Raw genomic sequence first — 22648 nt, forward strand, 5'->3', positions numbered from 1 at the left:
ATATTTTAAGCTTTGTGGCCAAATGACCTCTGGTGTAATGCAGTTCTGCTTTACTTGTGTGAAAGCAGTCATAGAGAGTATGCGAAGGTTGAATATTACTGTGTTCCAATACAATTTTATTTCCATAAACAAGTGACAGGCCAGATCTAGTCCACAGGCTACAGTTTTCTGTCGCTGGTATAGTGGATTGAATGATGACCCCCAACAAAGTCAAAAGTCCTAATATCCAGAACTTGTGGGTATGGCAGCTTACTTGGCACAAGGAACTTGGCAGATTTGAGATGAAGAGATGACCCTGGATTATCAGAAGATGTCTAACATAATCACAAGAAGGAAGGAAAGAATTTGAGCATCAGAGAAAGGACGTAAGAACCTAAGTGGAGACCAGAGGAGACAGAGTGGTGAAGAATGGAGCCATGAGCTAAGGAATGTGGGTGGTGTCCTCCTTGGAAAAGCAAGGAAGTGGATCTTTTCCTGCTGTCCAAAATAAACATAGGCTTGTTGATACCTTGATTTTGGCCCAGTGAAACTAACTTGGAACTCCTGACTTCCATAACTGGAATATAATAAATTCATATTGTTTTTCACCACTACATTTGTGGTAAATAATTATCATAACAGTAATAGGAAATGAGCCTGGGTAGGGGTAGCCTGGAGGGAGAAATGGCAAACCACTCCAGTATTCTTGCCTGGGAAATCCCATGGACAGAGGAGACTGCGAGCCCATAGGGTCGCAAAGAGTCAGGCACAATTGAGCGACTGAGTACACAGAACACAAAATGGGATATGAATACACCTAGTCTAGTAGAATCTGAGTGAACTCCAGGAGTTGGAGATGGACAGGGAGGCCTGGCGTGCTGCGATTCATGGGGTCGCAAAGAGTTGGACACAACTGAGCAACTGAACTGAGTCTAGTAGAAAAGCTATAATTGGAACCTAAATATCTTGTTGCCCATTACTGAACTTTTCCTATAATATCACATTGAATGAATGCTACTGATTTATAAAAACTGACATCTCTTAGGGAGCCATACAGAATCTGCATTAAAGGAGAATATGTCATTTATTGGTTATGGTAGATTGCAAAAATGATCACAATTCTTCACTTTTCTTTTTATGCAGGTCTTTTGCAACTAACTGTGCAATTCCTTCCATCAAATCGTAGAATCTAAAAAAAGTAGAGTTTATTTCTCTTCTCCTAAATATGTGTTGGCCTGTGACTTGCTTTGACTCATAGACTAAGGCAAAAGTAATTTTGTGGCAGTTCCAAGCAGAGGTATCAAGTGTCCCATCACCATTCTGGTTTTTTCCTGGGAATTCATCCACCAGTTTGTGAGTGAGCCCTGGCTAGATGGCTGGATGCTTACAGGCATGTGATCCTTTTACCCTATCACTCTAGATAACAGCTAGCTGTCCAACAGAGTCACTGAGGACCATGAATCTGTGAGGCACGTTTCCCAACATTCCAGTATGATACCCCAAAAGGAAATAACTGAACAAGAAAGCGATCTGCTTCCCTTTGAAGTCACTGATCTTGTTCTCAAAGAAAAGACCAATTAAGATGCCCTGGAAATACACATGTGATAAGAAGACTAGACCAAATCTATGACTTAGTGTTGAAATGGAGAACTTGTGTAGCAAAACCAAAAGTAATCTGGTCACAGAAGAATGTTACATTATGTTTTAGAAGTCTAAGCCTTTTGATTCCCTGGCCACTCTAGAGCTCAGTTCTCTCCCGTCTGAGAGGAATCACGGTTCACTGCGTTTCGTTGGTCAGTAAGAGACAAAGTAGCGATACTTCTAGTTCTTTACATTTAAAAATAAAAAAGATAACATACAAAGAGGGATAGACAAAAGAAGTTATTAGGGAAGAAACCTGTGGGGGACTGTGAGGTGTGGATGAAAATGGTGATGCCCAGAGGAACTGGAGTCATCTTGTGGGCTCTAGGAAAGAGGACCCGTAGTCACAGGTCAACTTGATGACAGGGCCAGGAGTGCACTGCGTCACATACGGGTCTCAACTACCCACTGAGACAAACTGAACGTGGCCCTTTCTTGTTTCACTTTTGGTTTAGAAACATATGATATACTTTTTCATTTTGCTTTATTGATTTTTCATTGGGCAGGTTTCTTTGCTTCATTGTTTTCAATACTGATTAAATCATGTTTTCTTTATGTGTCAAAGGTAAATGGAGTGATTTTTGCACTTGGATCAGCTTTCTAAAATACATGCCCCCTTTTTGTGATAGGGAACTTCTGAAGAATGAACTACTTGGATGAAGACAGGCAAATGATTTTCCAGCCTGTTAATGTGTGTTTGGTGCATTGGTGTCATTGTTGCTGTAGTTTAGGTTAAGAGCCTATTTTATTTATTTTTGCCCTTGGGAGTCTTAAAAAAAAATTGTACAAAATAAGCCAAGAGAAAAATATAGCAAACATAGTCATGCACAACAAAGAGCAGAGTAGGGTAAGATAACAGTATATGTGTGGATTTCATGGAGGGGCTAAATAAACACATGGAAAAAGCAGATGAGAAAGTCAATTTATTTTCAAAATCAATGAAGAGATACAGTGATACTTGTATCTTCTCCTTAACAATAAAATACTTATAATCTTTGTAGACTTTGGAAATTAATGAAAAAAATTTATACTTTTAAGTACCTAACACAGTGCCTGACTCAAAGTACATTCAAATTAGATGATTATTTTTTAAAAACTTTAACATCAGGTCACAAGAGTTATTCCTCTGTTCTGTGTGTCTGTATATATTTAGACAATGAGTGTTTCCCTCAGGAAACAAAAATTCCTAATACTAGATGGAATCCCATATGTTTTAGATATTTTCGTACACATTTTCAAAATAGTCAGTGTTACTTTGTATACACACACACACATACACACACACACACACACACACATACACACACACACACAAGAACAACCAGAAGTCAACAAAGAGATTTCAATTTCATTCAGGAAAGGAATGGAAAACATAAAAATAATAAAATCCATTTTTTTCTTCTCAATGATGAGCAAAAGTATAAACTCAAGTGATTCTCACAGTCATATTTTGAAACATCTTTTTCTATGACCTTCTGTGCTAGAGAATTTCTTCTTTAACAGTCATCAATGTTAAAATGAAACATGACAGAATTCAACAGTGGAATAGAAGGGTCAACTCTAGACAGGGGCATTCTATGTGACTGATTTAACAAGGGACAAATCCTGCTGATTTCCTTGGGCCCTGTGTGGTCAAGGGAGGCTTTATTCTTTCTGTTTATTTCAGAGAAACTACATTATCCACAGTGGCTTTTGCTTTTAATAGTTCTTTCCAGCAGCAGCCAATGCTCAATATCAGAATCAACCCTGCCTAATCTGAGAGAATCCTGAGCCCCATTCACACATGGGTAGTGTGGACTTGGACAGTTTTTTTTAAGATTTGTATCCCTTTCACTAAGATGATAATTGCATGAGACTTTAAAAAAAAATTGGTGGAGGTGATTCAGTTCAGTTCAGTCACTCAGTCGTGTCCTACTCTTTGCGACCCCATGAATCACAGCACACCAGGTCTCCCTGTCCATCACCAACTCCCGGAGTTCACTCAGACTCACGGCCATCGAGTCCGTGATGCCATCCACCCATCTCATCCTCTGTCGTCCCCTTCTCCTCCTGCCCCCAATCCCTCCCAGCATCAGAGTATTTTCCAATGAGTCAACTCTTCGCATGAGGTGGCCAAAGTACTGGAGTTTCAGCTTTAGCATCATTCCTTCCAAAGAAATCCCAGGGCTGATCTCCTTCAGAATGGTCTGGTTGGATCTCCTTGCAGTCCAAGGGACTCTCAAGAGTCTTCTCCAACACCACAGTTCAAAAGCATCAATTCTTCGGCACTCAGCCTTCTTCACAATCCAACTCTCACATCCATACATGATCACAGGAAAAACCATAGCCTTGACTAGATGGACCTTTGTTGGCAAAGTAATGTCTCTGCTTTTGAATATACTATCTAGGTTGGTCATAACTTTTCTTCCAAGGAGTAAGCATCTTTTAATTTCATGGCTGAAATCACCATCTGCAGTGATTTTGGAGCCCAGAAAAATAAAGTCTGACAGTGTTTCCACTGTTTCCCCATGATTAGAGTAATACAAATGAGAATTTTCTTGGTGTTGGATACATTAGGAATGGGATGGATGAAGGGCATTTAAATTTAAAATTCAGAGAGACAACTGGCCATAGGCCTAGAAACCATTGTAAAGACTTGGAGAGGTGATAATATATTTGAGAGTCACGTACATGTATGCAATGATTGAAATCATAGATGTTGATACGTAAGTTGAAGGGTCAGATTAAAGAAGACTAGTTAGAAACAGTGGAGAAGGAAATGGCAACCCACTCCAGTGTTCTTGCTTGGAGAATCCCAGGGACGGGGGAGCCTGGTAGGCTGCCATCTATGGGGTCGCACAGAGTCGGACATGACTGAAGTGACAGCAGCAGCAGCAGTTAGAAACAGAAATATAAAACAATTCAGAGAAACAGAATCTTGGGAGCCAAAGGAAAAGATTATTTTTTTTAAAAGGAGAAGAAATATTATTGGCTCATTGGAAAATCATGAGTCATAAGAAGCAATTATAAATTAATTTTCTTTCATCTTTAATTGATCCTTTAAATATATTGCATGAGGCTAATTCCCTTGTCACCATCTGAAGATGAAGTGAGTCAACTGTACAGCTTTTCTGATCTTCCTTAGGTAATAGAAAGTCCTACAGTTATTTTAAGTTGCAAACTATGGGTTCAACAATAGTAACCATACTGGAAGCATCAGACATCGTGATTTCAGAAAATACTACAAAGTTAGCATAATCAGAATGGTATGGCCCTGGCATTAAAAGCAGACACATAGACTAATGGAATAGAATGACAACCCAGAAACAAACCCACGCATATCAGTCAACTGATTTAGTATCAGGAACACAAAATGAGGAGAGGGTGTTCTCTTCAGCCAGTGGTGCTGGCAAAAGTGAATATTCACAGGTAGAAGAATGAAATTGGACCCTTAAAATGACCATATATAAAAATCAACTCAAAGTGGGTTAAAAACTTAAAGATAAATCAGAAACTAAAACTACTAGATGAAAACAGGAGGGAAGCTTCTTAACATGGGTCTGGGCAATAATTTTGTGGCTTTTATGACACTAATGCTTGGGCAAAAAAGCAACAAGAGATGAACCAGAAATCTTTTACACAGCAAATGAAATTACCAACAGAGTGAAAAGACAACCTACAGAATATGAGAAAATACTTGTGAACCATCTATCTGATAAGGGGTTAATATTAAAAATTTATAAGACACTCATGCAACTCAATAGGGAAAAAAATCCTCTAATTTTCAAAAAATGAGCAAAGGATATTTATAGATATTTCTCCAAAGAAGACATGAGGTGGCCAACAGATATATTAAAAGCTGCTTAACACCACTGATCACCAGGGAAATGCAAATCAAAACCACGATGAAATATCACTTCACATTCCTTAGAACAGCTATTATCAAAAACACAAAAGCTAGGTTTTGGTGAGGATGTGGAGAAAAGGGAACTCCTCATACTATTGGAGGGAATGTAACTTGGTATAGCCACTATGAAAAATAGTATGAAAGGTCCTTAGAAAACTAAAAATAGGACTATCCTATGATTCTAGCAATCTCAGTTCTGGGAGTATATCCAAAGGAAATAAAATCAAGATCTTGAAGAGAGAGCTGCACCTCCAAGTTCACTTCAGCATTATTCACAACAGCCAAGATAGGGAAACAACCTAAGTGTCCACCAGTGAATGAATGGATAAAGAAGATATTGGGTATGTGTATGTATACATGTTTGTGTGTACTTCCTTACTTCACTCAATATAAGTCATCTAACATGAAAAGGGACGACAGAGGATGGGATGGTAGGATGGCACCACCAACTCAATGGACATGGGTTTGGGTGGACTCCAGGAGTTGGTGATGGACAGGGAGGCCTGGCATGCTGCAGTTCATGTGGTTGCAGTCAGACAAGACTGAGCGATTGAACTGAACTGACTGTAAAAATATACAATTGCATTTATACAAACTTGTCATAAGTCTTTTTGCTTTGAACACACACTTAATCTGAATCTTTTATTCTATGACCATCATGACAATTATAAAGCCATCCAACAATTTTCAAATGTTGGCTCTATCTCCTAGACTCCAACCTGCAACTCTCTCTTTTCTTTTAATGATTTCTGCCTGCTTTCCAAATTTTAACCTCAGCATCTTCTAATAATGTAATTGTTGTTGTGATGACGACGATGCATTTTATACCTATTTTTCTGGCTCTTTCTATTTCTCATTAATTTAGGTTAACATTTCAAGCCAGCTTTTAACCCAGGGAGTCCAATTCCAGTGTTAGCCAGTCCTACTGAAGAGTGGCAGGTGATAGACCACTATCTCGGTCCTGGATAAGACTGGGGTGGGGAGTGGGCTGGGTAGATAAATGAGCAGGAAGTAGAATGGAGTAAAGTCAGACCGAATTTAAAACATTGAAGGGCATAAGAAGTGGTATCACGAATGGAATGAGATTGCACTTAAAGAAAGGTACGTGAAAAAGCCAAGATAATTATACATCTCTTGGTCATTAAGCAGTGGTTTAGTGACAACACTAGCAGGAATAACAGGGAGCTCAGTAGATGGAAAATAGGTAAGAGACTGGCACAAAATGTCACAGACAGGCATGAGTAGTCCAAGGACAACAGCTGACAGTGAAGATATTTTTCTCTTGGTAATAAAGTGATGTCAGAAAGACTATGGAAAAGATGGGAATTCTAAAGACAGAGGGGTCAGGGGTGAAATTAACTGACCCCAGAGTTCCAGCTGGGGAATTTGTGAGATGGTCATTCAACAAAAAAAATGTAGAGGGGTAATAGGTGTAATCACCGGCCCTGATTTTACTACCAAGAGCATAGTTAGACTTTTTATTTAGCATTTATTGTACCATGCATTTATACACTCATTCAGAGAGATTTAGTATTTGTAGAGAAGGGTAGTAATGCTCTCAGACTAACCAAGATGATATTCCAATGGTAACAGAAGTTGAACAGCATGTATTGAAACACAAGATATGTAATAAGAACTTAAAACTTTTTAAATAAATATCTTATGGAGTATGTTAATGTTTTTTTAATTAAATTGAATTTTAGTAGAAAGACAAATGAAATAGTTTGAGTTCTTTTTTAATAATTTACCCCCATCACCCTGTCCACAGTCTAATTGAGGTGTTAATGAGGAGTATAACAGTCAAAAGGCAGGTGGTAAGGGGACAATAAGGTAAAAAAATAATCTCCAATCCTTGAATAATTAGCATTCATATTTTTAAACACACACATATTGAGAAATAGATTTGACTGGTACATGCAGACACAACATTAGTTTCTTGGGGATAGGAATGTCAAAGAATTCATGGATATAGTCCCAATAGTGGACAAATTTATAATCTGACCAGACCCAAAAACACAGACATAGAACTGGCATTCCAGCACACTTTCAAAAATACAGCAATGAAAACATTTGCATGAAAGCAAATGCTCACAGATATATGGGAAGTAAGAGGTAGAACATTAAAGACAGTATAACTTTGAAAAGTGGCTAATTTACTTTCACAAGTTACTTTACACACTAGAAAAAAATCTTATCACTGAATTCAAAGATGTTTCTCATCTGCTAGTCTTTAAATCTAAATTAAAAAGGCAAAAGGAACATAAAAGAATGCTGTAATAAATTCAGGGTCCATGTAGAACAAAGTATACACACACACATGCTACCTATCCTAGCTTGTGTGTGTGTGTGTGTGTGTGCGCACATGTGTATTTTGTGCTATGGATATTTCTTTACCTTCCTTCACATCCAAATTTTGAGTTCTTTGCAAAAAAAGTATTTTATCTTATTAAATATCCCCAAGCCCTAACACTGGGCACATTTATCAATGTATAACAACCTATACACTCAGTCTCTAGGAAATCTGGAAAGATAACTCTGCATGTTCAGTTGCTCAGTTCTGTCTGACTCTTTGCCATCTCATGGACTGTATGTAGGCCACCAGGCTCCTCTATCCATGGAATCTTCAGGCAAGAATACTGGAGTAGAAAGCCATTCCCTTCATCAGGGCATCTTCCCAACCCAGGAATGAAGAATAGATTAGCAAACTAAGGAGGACAGAAAATATTGCTTCTTACAAAATATATGGCCAAATAATTTGTAATTGAAAATACAATTTAGCAAAAAATATCTGATTATTAATTCTTGTAAGTACTTACCTCCCAGTTAGAGAATCAAATCCAAAGTAAAGATCTTTACAATAGTCACAACTTTGTCCAGCAATGGAAGCATCTTGACAAACACATTGACCAGTCAAGCTATTACAGATGTGATTAACTGCACCAGTGGTGTGGCATGAACATGGCAGGCAGCCAGTGGCATTGCCTGGAGAAATATAAAAGCCTGGAAATAAAGAAATGAAAGTTTTTATTATACTTTCTATCCAGTTTTTCTTAAAAAATAATGTTTTGATTACACTGAAAAACTGAACACTCTACCACAACACTGTCTAATTTTCTGTACTGCTGCTGCTGCTAAGTCGCTTCAGTCGTGTCTGACTCTGTGCGACCTCATAGATGGCAGCCCACCAGGTTCCCCCATCCCTGGGATTCTCCAGGCAAGAACACTGGAGTGGGTTGCCATTTTCTTCTCCAATGCATGAAAGTGAAAAGTGAAAGTGAAGTCACTCAGTCATGTCCAACTCTTCGCGACCCCATGGACTGCAGCCCACCAGGCTCCTCCCTCCATGGGATTTTCCAGGCAAGAGTACTGGAGTGGGGTGCCATCGCCTTCTCCAATTTCTTGCACAAATGTGGTTATAGCTGTTCTTTGCTGCTGCTGCTGCTGCAGCTAAGTCGCTTCAGTTGTGTCTGACTCTGTGCGACCCCATAGATGGCAGCCCATTAGGCTCCTCTGTCCCTGGGATTCCCCAGGCAAGAATACTAAAGTGGGTTGCCATTTCCTTCTCCAATGCGTGAAAGTAAAAGTGAAGTCATGCTCAACTCTTAACAACCCCACAGACTGCAGCCTACCAGGCTCCTCCGTCCATGGGATTTTCCAGGCAAGAGAACTGGAGTGGGTTGCCATTGCCTTCTCCATAGCTGTTCTTTACCAGTATGTCAATCATGACCAAAGAAAGGGTGAGTAAATAATTGATGTTGTACTTGGGTGTATTCTTGGCACCTACAATTCATAATCTTTCTACTAAAGACTGGTCCCTCCTCTGATCATCTCCATTTTAGCAAATAGTACCACCATCTATTATTCACTTGCTTCAGCTAGAACCCTGAGACATCTTTGGTAGGATAACCAGATCAAACACAGGATACTCAGCTAAATTTTAATTTCTAATAAACAACAATTATTTTAATATAAATATGTCCCATGTGGTATTTCCTTATACTCAGAAATACTATCTCAAATTCAAATTTATCTGAGGATCCTGCATTTTAGGCCTTCCCCGATAGCTCAGTTGGTAAAGAATCTGCCTGCAATGCAGGAGACCCTGGTTTGATTCATGGGTCAGGAAGATCCTCTGAAGAAGGGAAAGGCTACCCACTACAGTATTATGGCCTGGAGAATTCCATGGACTCTGTGTATGGCTGCAAAGAGTTGGACATGACTGAGCAACTTTCACATTCACTTTCCTGCTTTTTGCCAAAACTGGCAACCCTTGAGTCTTTCACTCCTCTCTGGCCCTACACCTAGCTAATAACTAAGTCCTAGGAATACTGTCTTTTAAGAATTGTAGGACTTCTATTCTCCACCCCCACCCCCACCTCCCTAGTTAAAGTCACTACCTACTTTTTTATCGTTAACAGTATGTACCAGAAAAAGACTTTGATGTTGGGAAAGACTGAAGGCAAAAGGAGAAGTGGGTGGCAAAGGATGACATGAGCATCACTGACTCAATGCACATGAATCTGAGCACACTTTGGGAGATGGTGAAGGACAGGGGAACCTGGCATGCTGCAGTCGATGGGGTTGCAAAGAGTCAGATACAGCTTAGTGACTGAACACCACCCGAGGCTATGCTAAAACTTTATATTAATTATCAAATTTAGTTCTCAGAGCAATGCTCATAATTCGGCATTATGTCCATTATATAAATTAGAAAACTGAAAGTTAGAAAGATTAACAAGCTTTCCTAAACCGATAGAGTTGACAAATAGCAGATTCAAACCCAGGCACATCAACTGCAGAGACTCTCACTTACTAGTACCCCTCCTCTCCTCCTCCTGTTCTTCATAGTGAAGCTGGAACCATCTTTTTCAGAGTGCAGTTTGAAGATCTCATTCTCCTATTTAAAATTATGTGATAATTTCCTATTCCCTTTAGGAAAATGAAGAAATCCCTAGCACAGCCTCTAGCCATGCAGTCTGGTTCCATCTACCTCCCTAGTTTCATTTCCCTGCCCATCTTGTCTGCCCCAGTCATGCTCTTGGTGCCTGAAAGCCTTTGCATGGGCAATTCTGTCTGCTGAAATGACTTGGATCCATCTTTTCTGCTTAGCTCACAATATGCATAACAGGTCTCGTGAATTCTTCCAGTAACCTGTTCTAGGTTAGTTTAGATGTGCCTATGTATTTCACAGTGTCCTGTCTATTTCCCATAGAGTGCTGGCGAAAAGTATAATTAAACTCATTTCCACAAAATTTTAACCTCTGTGAAGGCAGGAACCTCATATAACTAATTCATCATTATCTCCCCAGCATCCAGTACAATGCTAGTCACAAAGTAGGCTACTCAAATATTGGAATTCACAAAACTGCACCAAATGATTAGGCAGGCATTGTTCCCCACAAATTCTATATTTTAAAAAAACAGAATTTAGATTAGTTATAAAATCCATATTTTTCTTACAGAAAAACACAAACATGATTAAAAAATATTTTCAAGTTACTTAAAACTTCTTGGACATAGAAGGAGGAAATTGACAGCTATAACGTTAGGAATACATTGGACATTTGGATGATGGAGCAGGCATATGAGGGAGAAATGGTTCTGGGTGTTGCCTGATGTAAGTGTTTGTGCGTGTACCTGTATATGTACATATATATGCACATACACCAAAATATGCTCACAAGTGTGTGCATAACAAAATATTTTATTGAAACAATAAATAAAGTTCTGGCAAATGAAAACAAATTGCACAGTTGTCACAATCACTAACTTAGGTATATAAAAACATGAGTGATATGAGAGAAAAAGCCCATGAGCACAAAGAGAATCACTCTGTGTTATCTATCATTTAGAGAAAAACAGAAAGTAATTGGAACATTGTAAAATTCATTCGAAGCTGTAGTTGAAAACAAGCCATTCTTTCATGTGCATTAACAATTAATTTTTTTCTTCTCCTAGACCCTGCATATTCTCTCTTTAAAAGCTTTAGGAAGAGTAAAATAGGGAAGGAAGAAGCTCAAAATCTGTGCCATTCAATTGGAAAGAAACAAGTCTATTATTTTTAATAGTAATTTACAACAAGATTATGCTTCTTTGCATACACTGACAGAAAATTGCTTTATATATGTTTCCAGAAATAGATGATAGCGATAGCAATAACTATATACTCTCCTACCTGATTCATTGTGTAATCAAAATCACAAATATAGAAGGCTTCTATTTTGGACTCAAGACCACTGTAGGTGGATTATATGTATTTTCTTTTCTGAGGTGGCTCAGTGGGTAAAGAATCCACCTGCAATGCAGGAGATGTGGGTTTGATCTCTAGGTCAGGTAGATCCCGTGAAGGAGGGCATGCCAACCCACTTCAGTATTCTTGCCTGGAGAATTTCATGAACAGAGAGGAACTTGGTGGGCTACAGTCCATAGGGTTGCATAGAGTTGGACACAACTGAAGTGACTGAGCATGCACAAGAGTACTTAAGTCCTTAAGATTCATGATGATGGCATCATGCAGGTCCTAATAGCTCTCCAATTAGGATAAATGATCCATTAAAACAGATAGTTAGGAATAGAGTCAATTTAGACTTACTGCAATACATTCAAGCCACAGAGAATTCTAGAAAAATTAGGAATGATTTTTACAAGAAACGATTTGTTAGATGAATCTGTATAGAGCGTCAGGGTAGATTTTGGTGCAGAAGATTGGGTTGCCCAAGTTTTAGAGAATAAAGCACACAGAAAAAGCAGAGGTATAAGCAGAGAAGGACAAGACAGATACTAAAGAGCCCAGGGAGACTGCAAACTGGACAGCAGGGCTTCAAGGAAAAGCCTGTGTTGGAATTTGTCTTGGGGTTAATTCTCTTCCTCCTCTCCGCAGCATGATTATAAAGGTTAATCCCATCAGTATTTTAGTTGTCCTATTTTTAAGCAGTTCTAATTAGGATGACTCAGGTATCTTCATGCTCAATGCTTACTTCTTGCCTTACCTAAATGTGCCTAATTCCGGACCATTACTGCTACTTTTATGACTCCTAACTATAGAAAACATTCTCCCCTCCCTCCTACTTAAACTTCAACTCTGGAGTGCAGCTTAAAGATAACCGACCTTAATTTCTTTTTGTTTTAACTCCATACATTCCTGATCTCCCTCCATTAACTCTTCTTCATGTTCCCCATCTGCATTTCTGCTTCCTTTTAACTGATCTTTTAGAAATTTCTTTCCACAGGTGATTTTGTAACGCATTCTACAACAGTCATTAGGACGAAAGTATTAACCTTCCATTACTCAGGGCTAAGAGTTCACACATAGAGAGCACACAGGAGCCCACTAAAGTTTCTTCTTTTCCTCCAACTCCTGGTCCCAGATAAGATAAGTCTCAGGTGGGAAACAATGTGTTATACAGCTAAGGCAAAAAGTCGTTTGTATCATAAAAGAGTATTGCTTATCCAGGCTTACAGCATCCTGAGTTCAAAGTTATTAGCCAGGCAGTTGGTATGCTATCCTGTAGTGGCTATTTGCACAGCACAGTACCTGTCCTGGGCATAAAAGAAGAGCCCATTTCCTAGCAATGTCCCTCCTGAGGACCATGAACAACTAGGCTTTGCTGAAGTCTGGAAATGGGAGAGAGAAAACAAGTGTAACCTCCAGGTCTTATGCAGAAAAGGAGGGCAGAACTGAAGCTAAGCACTAATTATGAGCCATTTAGAAGATACAATTCTCACCTTAAACCGAGAATGGACACTATATTAAGAAAAGAGTCTAGGGAGGAATGTGTGACTCATCTACCCCAGGCAACAAGACTATTGGAGAAACGATTTTTCAAATCAATCGCTTCAAAATGAAGTAGAGAAGATGATGCTAATTTTCAAATTAAAATAATAACAATTTTCCTCCATTTATGGGTTTTGTTTGAAAATAATGCTAAAATTATCACAAAAAGAAGGGGGGAAAGTGGAAGCAGTGACATATTTTATCTTCTAAGGCTTCAGAATCACTGGGGATGGTGACTGCAGCCATGAAATTAAAAGATGCTTGCTCCCTCAAAGGAAAGCTATGACAAACCTAGGCAGAACATTAAAAAGCAGAGATGCCACTTTGCCAACAAAGGTCTGCATGGGCTACAGTTTTTCCATAGTCATGTATGGATGTAAAAGTTGAACCATAAAGAAGGCTGAGTGCTGTGGAATTGATGCTTTTGAATTGTGTTGTTTGAGAAGACTCTTGAGAGTCCCTTGGATTGCAAGGAGATCAAACCAGTCAATCCTAAAGCAAATCAACTCTGAATATTCATTGGAAGGACAGAGACTGAAGCTCCAATACTTTGCCTACCTGATGCAAAGAACAAACTCATTGTAAAAGACCTTGATGCTGGCAAAGATTGAAGGCAAAAGAAGAAGGGGACTGCAGAGGATGAGTTGGTTGGATAGCATCACTGACTCAATGGACATGAATTGGAGCAAACTCCAGGAGATAGAGAAGGACAAGGGAGCCTGCCTTGCTGCAGTCCATGGGGTCACAAGGAGTCAGACATGACTTAGCAACTGAACAACAAAATACTAAAATTATTGTTCACAGATTTGACCAAATGTTAACAAATACATTCATAAATATTATTATTAATCTCAAGCTACTATTTCCCTTTATGCATTTGAAAAACTCATTTTCCATTAGATATATATTTAATTGAAGGTGAAGCTCCAATATTCTGGCTACCTGATGTGAAATATGAACTCATTGGGAAAGACCCAGAAGCTGGGAAAGATTGAAGGCAGGAGGAGAAGGGAATGACAAAGGACAAGATGGTTGGATAGCATGGACATGAGTTTGATCAAGCTCCAGGAATTGGTGATGTACAGGGAAGCCTGGCATGCTGCAGTCCATGGAATCACAAAAAGTTGGACACAACTGAGCAACTGAACTGACTGATATATTTAAATTCTCTGCTCCTACTACTTCTTCCTGGACTGTTACCCCTACTTGAATAGTTTGCCAATTTCTATTTTATTTTATTTTATTTTATTTATTTTAAAAATTCGGCTCAGGAAACACAGCTAAGATCTTTCCTTCAAGAGTTAATCAGTCCCTTCATTTTACTACTTCTGTATCTTTGCATTTCTAACATTACACTTATCACAAATGTGTTATATTTACATGAATCAGCTTCCCCAACTAAACTGTAACGCTTTAATATGTTTATGGCTGTATATCTTATAGCAGCAGAGGCCCTGGTGTACAGTAATTTATTCAATAGATGTTAATTGAAAAATGGATATGTGAAATGGACATATGGCTGAAAGGATGAAAGGGAGGATATGTTACTCTCTACAATATCATCTGATCTCTTTAATAATGAAAAGAAGATGGTAAACATAAATCTGTAAGTCATGAGAGTGACTGGTTGGAAGAGGTCGGATATCAGGGAAAATAGCAGGAAAGGTGTATGAATAAGCATGATAAATTGATCAATTAAAACTGTAATCCTTACCATATCAAGGAACGGAACAGAGTTTCAGAAAGAAAATATCACCCTCAAAATATGTCTCCAGTTATTAGAACAAATAGTATAATATTATGTCCCAATAAGGGAAATTATTCTATCGGATTTTGTTTCATAAGAAAAAAAACGGGTCTTCATACTTATGTGAGTATTCATGTCAATATTCATATGTTCATTCTCTAAGAATTAAATCCAGTAACATAAAAGAATATAAAGGCAGTTCTGATTAAGTCTTAGAGATTACAGAGCATAGATATATATGCATATTCATAATCCATAGCACAGCAAAATTTTATTTTCTTTGTTCTCACTTTTCTCAGTCACAATATTTATCACGTGTGTGTTCCAAAGTACCCTGTACCATGGCAATCATCCCAAACATTTCCTCAACTTAGTCCATAAAGTAATCCCAATTCTAGACTCTTCAGTCATCTCTTCATTACCTGATCACCTCCCACAACTCCATCAATTTTCATTTTGTGACTGTTACTCTGATTCAGCAAAAGAAATGAAATACCCTACCCGAAGCAGTAGCAGGAATCATAGACTGACATGAGTTTGAGGGTGGGGAGAGGTTACAAACACTTGTAAGAGTATGTATTTCAACCCACCCTCAAATATTTGTTAAGTGAATGTTTATGACAAATAATGAGCTATTGGAAAAAAGCTTTACTCTTTCAGAGTGCAGAATGTGAGGTCAGATGGACTTGGAACTGTAAATGACTTTTCCACTTAATGAGACCTCATTTCCCCTAACAAAACAATACTGGTCCTTCCATCATAGAAATAGTGTGTATATTAAATGGGATTTTTTTAGATAACACTCAATTCCAGGGTCTGACAAACATATACATTCAGCAAATATTATCCATTCCATCATTGCAATTTTTACTAGGCAGTTTTCAATGAAAGTGAGGTTTTCCTAACATTTAAATAATGACCTATCAAAATCCTTTTTTCTCCCCAGATGTGAGTAGGATTGTGGTCCATATTTCCTTTGACAATATTCTTTCCTGGTGGTTTATTAAGGAAAAGGCTCTCATTCTGTGGTCTTTCTGTGAAAAACATGTTAATCAGGAGAAGCCATCTCACCAAACTCAGGGACATGTGTCATAATCAGAATCAGATTTCAACTTTGAGGCACTGATTTTTAATGGAGTATCAGCCATCTAATTCCAACTGCATTGGTGGGGTCTTGCATGCATTTCTGGTTTATAAGCTCATTTCTTAACAAATATGATATGCTTCTTAATGAACCAAGATACTTTGCTTAACTTCTAATGGTCTATTTGAGTTATAAAAGTGAACCCAAAGTAAATACCAGACGGAAGCATGAGGAATTGTCCTATTAACACAAAACGTGTCATGGGAAGCTGTTTTCATTATAAATTAGCCTTTATGTTATTCCAAAGCTGCAGAGTCCTCAATAAACCCTCTCTGCCTCTAGTTCTCAAGGACAAGGGTGGGTCACTGGCTGGGAATGCCTTGACACCGTTCCCTGCTTTTCTCAGCCTGGCCTCTGATTAAGTGCCTGCTGCCGAATATTATGAGGTCATCCAGTGCTGAAAAAACGAACCGGGAAAACATATTCAGCACTCTATTTATGAGAGTGGGTATGTGTACATTCATATATGTACACACACTCCAAATAATTTTAAATTAAAGCATTTTTAAAATACTTAATGGAGGTTAAGCAGCATTTTTAACCTCTGTTCGAGTTATTGAATGGTATATTAAAACCAATGTGGCTCTAATGTACCTTCTAATGTGCACTGCTGCTTTAACAAATTGCCTATAAATTTTCGTTGAATTAAGCCTATTCCTTGTACATTCATAGTAAGGTTAGGTTAATAATACATGAGGTTCCATTATATGCACCTTCCTTAATAATGTTTTTTAAGAAAGTAGGACAAGAGTCTATGTGTACTGGTCTAGGATGGTCACTAACACTTACAATCACAGATGGAAAAGGCGGGCTGGATTCTTGGGCTACTGGTTCACCCCTCTACGCCACACTGCTCCCTCCACGACCTGAGGCTCATGTACACACATCAGCGCAGGTGTCTCCTCCATATAATATGATCTAGATTTCTTGATGTCTTTAAAGAAGTAGAGAGAAAGTTTTCTGATTGCAGAAGTGCATTTTAATGTGCCCAATGCAGGGCTGACAACTGTGAGGCATCTGTTTATAATGAAGATACTTCAGGCTCTGGGTTTCTATTTTCAATGTAAATTTCACAGGAAGAGATGATAAAACCCAGAAAGCAAAATTCAGAGTAGTTTCTGGAGCTAGAAGAATATAAAACAGGAAAAAAAAAAAAAAGAGGTCCACAAACACAGTTTGATTTTTCCATAGGCTACACGTAAGTGTACAAACTATCTTGCATTGTCCAAAAAATGCATTAACTCCTTAAGCTACCATTTTCTTTCCTCCCTTGCAAGGTAGAAAGCCATACTCTCACTATGTGTAGCTAAAGAAGCACTCCCTGGTTTGCAATAATCTCATGCTAATAAGAGCAGAGCATTGAGGTAGTTTTTCAATGAAGTTACTCACTAGTTCAGGAACTATATATGGACCCCCCCACTATGGAGGTGTGTTCCAAGGCCGGGTATAGACCACTGAACAATCTGGGGAAAGCAGTGAGATTTGTAGGCTGGAGAGGAATAAACTGTCTTCTGGAAATGAGTTCATGGGCATCACAAATCATAGGGGCCATTAGAGTCCATCAACTCTGCTGTTGCCTTACAATTATGGAAAGCCAGTGCATGGTGGGGTGATGCGATCTGACTAAAGCTTGAACAGCATCACTTTGGCTGTATGTTGGGGAGTGACTGGAGAAGGATAAAGAGGAGAAACAGGGACTTCAGGCAGCTACTAGGATAGTCCAGGAGGAAAATGACCATGGCGTGGACCCAGATGGATAATTGAGTGTGCTAAGAAGTGGTAAAATACTGGATATATACAAAGGTGAAACCAATAAGACTGATTTTGAAAAAAAGAGATAAGAGTGTGAGAAAGACCACCAAGGATGGCTATAAGGATTTGATTTGAAAAGATAACAACCCAGAACATACTGTGGTAACATTTTCAGTTAAGCATGGTTGATTGAACCATTGTCCTTCTAAAGTTCAAAAAGTTTAATAAAAAAGAACAGAAGAGGAAATGGCAGTCAAGGACAGATATCTACAAGTAAAAGCCAAGCACCTAAGGTAGACAGGCCGATAATAAGCTCATTGATGCAAGTTTGTATAACTCTGGGGGTATTTTTTTGGGCTTCAAAATCACTGCAGATGTTGATTGCAGCCATGAAATTAAAAGACGCTTACTCCTTGGAAGAAAAGTTATGACCAACCTAGATAGCATATTCAAAAGCAGAGACATTACTTCGCCGACTAAGGCCCGTCTAGTCAAGTGGTCATGTATGGATGTGAAAGTTGGACTGTGAAGAAAGCTGAGCGCTGAAGAATTGATGCATTTGAACTGCGGTGTTGGAGAAGACTCTTGAGAGTCCCTTGGACTGCAAGGAGATCCAACCAGTCCATTCTGAAGGACATCAGCCCTGGGATTTCTTTGGAGGGAATGATGCTGAAGCTGAAACTCCAGTACTTTGGCCACCTCATGCGAAGAGTTGACTCATTGGAAAAGACTCTGATGCTGGGAGGGATTAAGCGCAGGAGGAGAAGGGGACAACTGAGGATGAGATGGCTGGATGGCATCACTGACTCAATGGACGCGAGTCTGAGTGAACTCTGGGAGTTGGTGATGGACAGGGAGGCCTGGCGTGCTGTGATTCATGGGGTCGCAAAGAGTCGGACACGACTGAGCTACTGAACTGAACTGGGGGGTGCGGGGTGGGTGGGGGGAGTGAAATTGAAGGCTTCAGAGAGTTCTGAAGGAAGGTGTGACTTTCCCCAAACCAAAGGTTCTCCCTATAATGTTTCGAGGGAAGACACTGAGTTTTCTCTTTAGAGGTTAAACCAGAGAGAGTTTGTATTCAACAGGTACAGGGATGAAGTGCTACACTGAACATGGGGATGATATGAACTGGTGTCTGTGATGGTTAATTTTATGGTCCACTTGGAGAGATTTGATGTCCAGTTGCTCAGTCAAACACTGGTCTAGATGTTTCTATGAAGGTGTTTTATAGATTTTCCCAGACGTAAGAACATTAATCTACAGAAAAAAGGCCCCAGTAAACTCCCAGAAAAATTATTTAACAAAAAGCATCTCATCATGAAATTTTCTGAAATGAAGGATATAGAAATAGTAAAACTTCTGGAATGTTAAAAAAAAAAAAAGAAAAACAAGAAAGAAGCAAGAATCAGGTTGGTACTGCTAGAAGATAATGGTGAAATAAATTTGTTGAGTGAAAATGATTCCATATAATGCTAAATTTTCAAATAGCTCCAAGTATAGAATAGAGATAATTTCAGATGTTCAAAATTCTTTAAAAAAATAAACAAACCACTTTCCTCCCTGTATTCTTACTTAGAAGCTACTGAAGCATTTATTCTACCAAATACACAAATAAACCAAGAAAAAAAAAAAAAGAAAACATAGGCTTCAGGACACCAGGTATCCAATATAGCAGACACGTGAAGGAAATCTTCAGCAAGCTGCAAAACTACGAGGATAGAGCTGTGCAACAGGACTATAGGTAGATAGGCTGAAATCAAAACAATAGGTCAGGAGTTCAGATCTTCCCATGGAATGATATATTCAGTGGGGAAAAAACACACAAACACATATACACACACGTACATCTTCTATTGGTTCTGTTTCTCCGGAGAACCCTACATAATACAGATGCTCTTGGTAAAACTCCTGACTATTTCTCATTTCAATTAAACAAACCACTTACTGAGTGCATGCAATATACAATATATTAATATTATGGCTTCCCTGGTGGCTCAGATGGTAAAGAATCCACCTGCAATGCAGAAGACCTGGGTTTGATCCCGGGGTTGGGAAGATCCCCTGGTGGAGGGTATGGCAACCCACTCCAGTACTCTTGCCTGGTGGGCTACAGTCCATGGGGTCACAAAGAGTCGGACACGACTGAGTGACTAAGCACACACAGGATGATATTATGGCTATGTAAGTTGAATAATATAACCTTTACTCTCAAGATGTTGAACTCAAACAAGGGAAATAAGACAACTGTACAAGTAAATAACATACAAGGTTACTTTAAATATGATAATGATTTTCATTAATAGTAATGATCCTCATCCAGTATCCTCCTTAAAAGAGAGAACAGCTTGCCATATACCTTTGCAGAAGAGTGTTGTGACATCTCTACTTAGGCAAATATTTACTAAGAAACTATTCTCCTAAAAAACAACACTATACCAGATAAATCCCCAAAAGAAAGTGGTCAGGAGACCATGAGGATTGAGCATGATTTCTAATCGTTCAATTTAATTTTTATCAACATTTACATACAGTTTTTAAAATTAAATAGAATTTAAAGATTCCCAATGTAAAGTGGCATCTTGCTTCTTCATCCTTCTCCCAGAAATGTCCCTGCCTATAGTAACCACCTTCAACTCCTATAGTTTCTTCTGACTTTCATTTCTCTGTTTCTGAGTAACATACATATACTGTTACATCTCAACTTCTAACATTTATACTACTGTCTTTCCACTTTAGAAAATGAATATTTAGCTCTTTATACCTCCTCAATAATCCCATTAGTTGCTTAAATCAGTATTCACAGATTATTTTATTATGACTGTATAAATCTATTTCACAGTTATACCCTAAAATATGATTGATTATATTTCTTTTCTTGAAAAATCTGCCTATGCTTAATTTTCTAGGAATCTCTTAGACATGTCTAGGCCCTAAAACTCTCCAATAGAACCTTATCCAAGGAATCTATCAGTTTCTTTTTTCCACTGAATGTATTAGTCCACAAGAGGATCTGGAGCCCTGACCCTCCTGTTGTGATTTGAGTCCATTGATCTCTAGTTCTATTGCATCGCTATATTCTAGGTCAGAATGAAGCACTAAATAAACTTTAACAATGGACAACAAGTCAAAAGCATGTTACATTTGCTCTATTAACTTTTGCTGGCTTACTTACGAAGAAGGATATATAAATCATAGCTGTTTGTGCAGAAATGGATTACATTATTTCCAGAACTGAAGTGTTAACAAATATTTTTTTTAAAAGTCTTAGAATATGAAAAAATGATTGCACATTTGGAAGGATAAATCTGAAGCTGAAAGTCATAATATGCTGCAGCTGTCAGGTAGGTTATCTGCTCAACTCTCAATTATCTTTCTGTTTCCTGGGATAGTTACCACCTTGGTCCTACCTGGAGGAGTGATTCCTAGAAGCCAGGCTTATTTTAGGTGATCCTGACACTGGTCACAGTGAACTGCCACAGACATGGCCACCCTAACAAAACTCAGTCAATTAGAATCAATGAGAGTCAATTAGGATCTCCTTCCTGAAACTGTAACTAAGAAGCAGCTAATGTCTCTCTGTATAGCTGGAATTAGAACTGTAAGCAAACTCAGGGGACAGCAGTGACCATACAATCACACAGAGAGGATAAGAGAAGCAAAAGGTGCCCATCTGCAGAAAGAGACAGAGGGTGGGAATAAATGAATGAATGGGAGCTTTCTAGTTTCTAAGTCCTGACTGCATTTGCTCCATGTCAGGTTTTATGGAACATTCAGTGATAATAAAGCCTCCACTTATATTGAAGCTAGTTTGAATTTTTTTCTGATATTTTATCTTAAAGGAAATTAACTATTTATCAATTCTTTTCTGTCTCTTTGGGTTTACTTGTCACACTGACCAATGTCAAGGGAGAGGTTTTGTCCAATTCTCCTGAGCTGAATTCCTTAGTCTTATCCTCTCTGGCAGGCAAATCACCCTTTTAAATTTGTATCACCTTCATTTTCACAGGTTCAGATAACTCAGAGTTAATTTTCCTAGACAGGACAATGATTAGTACAGCGTTAAACAACTGATAAATATTTACACTTATCATAACATCATGATGAATGTACCCTAAAGAAAGTACATTGCTTTAATTAAATCATTAAATCATATAAAGGCAAGGAGAAAGCCATGGATAGGGTCCATTTTTCTTCCAATTGGGAAATCTGGAAAGATGGACACAGTAGGACTAAATAGTAGCCTATTTTATTAATTTAATGGCTTTAAAAATAATTCTAGAGAGTATTGAGTAGAGTTCCCTGTTCTATAAGATAGGTCCTCATTAGTTATCTATTTTATATATAGGAGTGTGCATATGCCAATCCTGATCTCCCAATTTATCCTCCCCCTTACTCACTGGGTAACCATAGGTTTGTTGTCTACATCTGTGAGAAAAGAATCTAAAAAAGAATGGATATATACATTTAACTGATTCACTTTGCTGTACAGGAGAAACTAACACCACACTCTAAATCAACTTTTTTTGTTGTTTAATCACTAAATCGTGTCAGACTCTTTTGCAACCTCATAGACTATACCCTGCCAGGCTCCTTCTTCCATGGGATTTCCCTGGCAAGAATACTAGAGTGGGTTGTACTTCTTTCTCCAAGGGATCTTCCTGATCCAGTGATCAAACCCATGTCTCCGACATTGGCAGGCAAGTTCTTTACCACTGAGCCACCAGA

At 38.5% G+C, this 22648-nt stretch overlaps 1 protein-coding gene across 1 annotated transcript in view; it reads right to left on the bottom strand.

Annotated features, from left to right (window-relative positions):
* USH2A (usherin) overlaps positions 1 to 22648 on the bottom strand; it is a 930103-nt gene that overhangs the window by 714866 nt on the left and 192589 nt on the right. Inside the window, exon 13 of the mRNA XM_068986285.1 lies at positions 8323 to 8506. Within this exon, the coding sequence (XP_068842386.1) occupies positions 8323 to 8506 (184 nt within the window). The remainder of the gene's footprint in view (positions 1 to 8322; positions 8507 to 22648) is intronic.

Source organism: Capricornis sumatraensis, chromosome 14 (genome assembly GCF_032405125.1).
Source record: "Capricornis sumatraensis isolate serow.1 chromosome 14, serow.2, whole genome shotgun sequence".
Classification (NCBI taxonomy): domain Eukaryota; kingdom Metazoa; phylum Chordata; class Mammalia; order Artiodactyla; family Bovidae; genus Capricornis; species Capricornis sumatraensis.